The sequence below is a fragment of the Tupaia chinensis genome, unplaced genomic scaffold, assembly GCF_000334495.1.
Source record: "Tupaia chinensis unplaced genomic scaffold, TupChi_1.0 Scaffold000422_1, whole genome shotgun sequence".
NCBI lineage: Eukaryota > Metazoa > Chordata > Mammalia > Scandentia > Tupaiidae > Tupaia > Tupaia belangeri.
Genome location: NW_006159927.1, coordinates 2,082,769 through 2,088,887, shown reverse-complemented (window position 1 = coordinate 2,088,887; position 6,119 = coordinate 2,082,769). Strand labels below are relative to the sequence as shown.

General features: G+C 36.8%; 1 protein-coding gene across 1 annotated transcript in view; it reads right to left on the bottom strand.

Annotated features, from left to right (window-relative positions):
• Window positions 1-6: 6 nt before the first annotated feature.
• Window positions 7-6,119, bottom strand: part of TENT4B (terminal nucleotidyltransferase 4B) — a gene marked incomplete at its 5' end in the record, with an annotated part of 102,030 nt that continues 95,917 nt past the window's right edge. Inside the window, 1 exon segment of the mRNA XM_006154786.2 lies at window positions 7-228. Within this exon segment, the coding sequence (XP_006154848.2) occupies window positions 176-228 (53 nt within the window).

Below are 6,119 nucleotides of genomic sequence, written 5' to 3'. Positions count from 1 at the left end.
AAAAAAGCTTCCAGGTGTGCAATTCATTCACAGTTTTCATAACTGGCGCCCAGTGATATGACCTCAGGAAATGTTGAGATTTCATAAATCATTTGTATCAAATCTCTTTTTCTGGTAAATTCCTTAGTGCCTCTGCAGCGGTAACTAGACAAGACTGGAATTTTTTCAAGATGACTCAAACCTCCAGCACCTCACAGGAGTCCGTATTTCTTAACACAGAAGGCAATGCTAATCAGAAAGGAAATAAATAAAAAGGTTATTAAACATTGGCGTCACCAAACTTTCTAAACACACTTTATGTACATTCCATTAAACAAATGTTTATCCCAATTTTAGATCCAGAAATGACACTAGCCGCTTTTAACATTTCACTTGTCACTTTTAATACTATGCTTTTTAGTAAATTATGAAGACTCTGACATTAGCAGTCAGTCTTCAGTTTACTTCATGATTATGGGACTTTCAAAAGACTTATTTTTTGAGAGGTTCTTGCTAGAGGGCATGTGCGCTCCTCAGAAGGGCAGAGAGAGACGGGGAGACAGAAAATGAGAAATCACCCCCCAGGGGGGATGGCCACACTGCAATCCCTTCTCCTCCATTCTCCTCTCAGGTTCTGGGCACGTACAGGCACCTGGCGTGAGTTTAAGCCACTGGGTCTGAGACTCGAACCGTGGTCGACTACATGGGAGTCCAGCGACATAGCCATTACGCTAACTGCTGGCCCCCCTCAAAAGACTTTTTAGAAGGTGATTCCTGAATACTTTGATATGTAAAAATCTGAGTGAGGAGATCCTAATGTTGGAAAATGAAGTGTAGGAAAAAGCGACACAGTCTGAAAAACTGCAACTAAATATAAAAGGTAATAATAAGAGAACAGCCATGAATTACACAGGCAGGTGGAGCTAAATTTAAACTCAGACTGTCACTGGTAACCCAGGACTTCACTCCCAAGGCTGACCAGCCCGTAAGAGACAAGGACAGTGTCACACCAAGTGACCAGCTTCAGACAATGCTCCTCCTGGACCCACCCTGCCATTTGGGTAATCGCCAGCTTGTTTTACTTCAAAACCTCTCCCTGGTACTGTATGTATTTTTGTTATGTAATCTTTAAAACAATACGCCTAAAAAATTCTGTTTATTCCAGGCTGGGTCCTTGGCAGAGACCTTCCCTGTTCAGGCCATGTAGAAGCATGCAGCGAAGACAGACAAGGAATTAAGTTAAAATGTAAAATCAAAGATGATGTGCAAATACCAACAAAAACTGTCACTGAAATATAGGCGTCTTAAGAGAATACCTGACTCCCACACTTCCCTGATAAAGCTACAATGTCTCTCAAAAATCCAGGAGAAACCCCGGGCTTATATTAATTACCAAAGGAGATGCACTGTCTCCACCTCCAGTTCGACTTCTTTCAGGCTAGTGGACTATGGATAAGTTAAACTCAGGAAGGCGCACACCTCAGTAGAAAACGTAAAGGCCAAATATATTTTCCAAAACAAACAAAAAAACCCCAAGGTAGAGTAAAACAAACATTAGTGGTAAATTAACCAAAAACTGTCCTTAAATAAATATTTAATTCTAGATAACAAACAGATCAGTAGACTTTATAAGCAATTTTTCCAGTTAATAATTTTGTCAGCATCCAACTCATATGTATTGGGTCATCGGAAAACTCATGACTTATTATTTTTCTATGCAAAAACATGTCATGACTTTTCCAATGATCCAATATAGTTACCTCATCATCTTTGACCACAAGTTAAGTGGCTTACAGTGTGAAGCCAAGATAACTCAAAGAGATGATGGCTAAGAAAATGGCTTCCAGTTTTATCAAGATTTTTAAGTCATGCAAATGACTTCCACCGTATTACCTAGCTTCCTTCTTAGCTATGTTTAATATCAAGGAGCATTATTACATTTGTTAACCTTTTTCCACCCATCAATGTTTTGAGAAAATGACAGGTAGTCTTGAGGCTTAGAAGCCAAGGTAAGATGGTGGCCAACACTTTCAAGAAAATCCTTCGTCCTCACTTTAATGCCACCTCATTCTCATAAATCTTTGTCCCCACTTGAATGCCACCTCATTCTCTAGTATTTCACTACATGAACTATGTTACTGAGGAAAATTAGTATAGAGAGAAACTATCAAATATACCTCCTTACTCATTAAGTTTAATGGAGCCGTTATAGAAAACTTTGCTCATCAAATTCTTTGAGAATGTGGCTTCCCCCCATAGAAACAGTGTAATGAGCTAGGAGAGCAAGGGTAGGTGGGTAAGAATAAATTCTCATCATTAATTTGAACATTTTCATATTTGTCATGCTGAAATTGGGAATGTCTCTTTTGTAGTTTACCATTTGATTTTTGAAAAGTTCATTCGTTGTGAAGTGACCAATTCTCTAGAAACATTCTTAATGACTGAAATGCTAAGAAAAATCAATAGCATGTTAGAAGCGAAAGAACTGCTCAGTTTCACACTGTAGATCAGTTATTAACATAAAATGGAGCGGTAGTTGTGAACGTCAAAAATATCAGCAAAACTTATAAGCAATAGCTGGTAACTGATTCCTAGAGATTTTATAATTATTTAATTTTACTTAGAACTATCCTTTTAAACTTGCTACAGGGCACATGCACTCACAGAGAGAGAGAAAGCTGAGAAAGTAAGCCACCAGGTCTGGGACTCAAACCATAGCTGACCATGTGGGTGTCCAGCACCTTAACCACCACATCACCTGCTGGCCCCAACTCCTAGAGATTTCTACAAATCAACCTGGTACCACCCATCTCCTGACTACTGGGGAGGTCTTTGCAATGAACACGTGTCACAGTAATGGGGTCCTGCACTCCACAGTGGTCATACTCTTCACTGGCCCTTCTCAAGTTCTGGAAACCCCAAGCACTAGCCCATAGGTCGAGGTAAACACAAGTCACACTTAACCATGACGAAGTGGGGAGGTGGGGGTATGAGAAAGAAGCACAAAAATATACAAGACATCAGAGGAAAAAGACTAGGCCCCATGTTTTGCCCTGTGAAGACTATCCAGGAATACGTGGAACCCAATCCAACACCCTAATTATTCATGAGAGGCTCGAAATACAAGTAAAAGTAAAATACATTTAAAATAAGACAAAAATGGAACAGGATCAACTGCTGAAGAGTGGAGGGCAACTACACATAAAACCTATAGATCCTACAGATCAAAGCTAGATTTGAAAACCAAGTGCAACAGCTCTAAACACAACAAAGACACTGAACACCAGGCACCTTCATGGACACCTTCAAACCGAGAGGAAAAAAATCATTTACCTTGATCATCAAAACATAACCACTCGGGTTTTGTGCTGACACATCTTTGACCCATTGGCATCTCAAAAAAGAAAAAAAGAAAAAAAAAACAAAACAGTATTTACATGATTCTTATGACCAGGTCCACAAACGTGACCGCCAGGAAATGTCACCAGTGGGAGGCAGAATTTGTCAAAACCCCACTTGACAAGTACCAGCAGAGGAAGGTGATGATTCATGGATGTGGATGGACAGGAATATTTAAACGACATATTTCTGATATACTCACAAATGCTTTATAGAAAGTACTACAACTCACAGAAGTAAGAAGACGGGAGTCAAATACGGAAATGAGATGTTCAAAACAAATGAGCAGGCAAACTAAAAGTTCTTGAAAGTATTTTACTTCAGATTGAAAAATGAACAGCTTCCATACTGTTCATTGCAAGATACACAGTATTCACGAATACAATGCTGGTAATTTGAGGAAATGTATACACACCTCAATTTCTCCTTCATGCTTTTTTCTTTTAGAAAGATACTGTTTACCAAAAAGAAACTTCAGCAGTACAGGAAAAACTATTTTCCCAATAAATTTACGAAAACCTAAGATTCCCAATGGAATCAAGATTATCTTCCCGCTACCACCACCTTAATATAATCACATGCTTATTGGTACACTAATATTTGCACCCTAAGAGTACATTTACTTTCAACAATGAGGGTGATTCTTTAAAAAAAAAAATTCAGTGTGGTCAATGTAACATGGATCTCTGCAAGTATTAAGTGTCTGAAATAGGCAGCTAATACTGGATTTAATATTATTTTATAAATAATTGTTCCCTTAGCAGTAAACATAAGTCTACACATTCACAAGAGTCCTAGAAAATAAATACTGTGATTATGCACAATAGTTTATGACAAACTAGTTTCCAAAAACAAAAGCTCAACATCTTGATAAAAATTCTGATCAGAATAAAATGTGACTCTAAAATTTAAAACATTGTCAAAATAACATCACATTTAAAATCTTCCACGGTTTACACAGGTACTATGGGTTTTTCCGGCTGTGGAACATATTTTTTTCGTTGTGAATTAAAATACGAACATATTGTGATTGTTAATTTCCGTGATGACGTCACTTTTGGTCTTACTTTAGCATTATTTTCTTTATAAAAGGTTGTACTAAGTGTCCATTAATGGTCTGATTGGTCTTCGATATTTCATAAATGTATATAAAAGAAATTCCTAAAAGCCAATAGTACTTCATATATATATATATATACATATATATATATATATAAAAGAATCTCATCTCAGAAATGGCTGTATTTGACAGGGCCACACATACTGATGCTAAACAGAAGAGCTTTCACCTGGAAAGAAAGCGCTTTCGGAAATGTCACTTACATTCCATTATATTAAATATTCCCAACTGAGTTTCAAACTCGACAGGTGATGAATAACAGAATTATACATCTCATTTGCACTCGAAACTGACCACAACCAAAATTTACAGTATGATTGAACCAAGCCAATGTTTAAAAAAGGTTTAATTAAAGATAACAATTCCATGAAAGGAGAGGATAGAGAATGGGATGACAAGAAGTATTTGGTCTTAATAAAGCAATACAAAATAGATCCATTATCAAAGACCATTTAATTTTTAAAGATCAACAATACCAAAAGCATAAAGTGGAGTATAAGAAAATAGTTTTTTATAAGTATGATTTAATTAAAGCTGTTTACAGTTCTTCTCTCCCACAGTAGTTAAGCATGGATTTAAAAAAGGTTACGTGATGAGAAACACAAGCACACGCAGCACACGGGGTTAGAGGAGCCAGCATGCAGTCTGTGGGACTCAAGGTTCACTGCAACAGGAATGAGACCAGAGCACGGGGGCCTTTTTTGTTTGTTTCCTATTAGGAAGAAGAAAAGAAAAGAAAAGACAAGGGAAAAAAAAAAAGACTGTAAAGGAAACGAACACAAAATCATGTACTTGCCCAAGACGACAGCACTATAGAAAACAGTTGCAAGTTAATTCTCAGAGATGACTAGAGATTTTTCAGTGTTTACACAAAAGTACATAGTACATATATATTTTCTTTTTTTTACAAAATAAAATAAACGTCATTTGCCACCATAAACCTTTTCTTTAGAGAGGAAAAATTTTTGCAGCAGGTCACAAGTTTCCATTAAGTCATTTCAATGCTGAGGAAAACAAATTTGAGTAACAGAACTAATCACTTCCTTACATATGGATGTTAAGATGACAATTCAGATTATTTTTCAAACTAATCCTGAGAAAAAATCTGTTTACAATTTAAACAGTAATGTTATGTAAAAAGTATTAACAAATCCACTATTACAAATATCAATTTCCTATATGGTCTTCTATATATACACACAATAAAATGGTAAATATATGCAAAAATATTAAAAAAAAAAAAACATGCACAGATCACTTTCCCCTTTGGAATCTGGACTTCCTATAAGATACCTTTGTTTTCCTTTCCCACCCATCCTCTGAAATGGTTTTTTTGTTTCTATCACCCTACCCACACTGAATACTATTCCCTATAACTCTGCATAAAGCCAATGAGGAATATATTTATTTTACACTCAAGCTTTAAATCTTAAAATGACCCTGTTGTAGCATATGACTTATCAAATAAACAGCCTTTCCCCTCCTCCCTTTTTTTGCTTGCTTTTGTTTTTGAGGTTGTCAGTCTTCATGATCCATCCCGTGGCGAGCTGGGAAAAAATGCAGTTGCTAAGTCGACGTCTGAACAGTGTGAGCTCCTGAATGTGTCCCAGGAGTCCCTAGG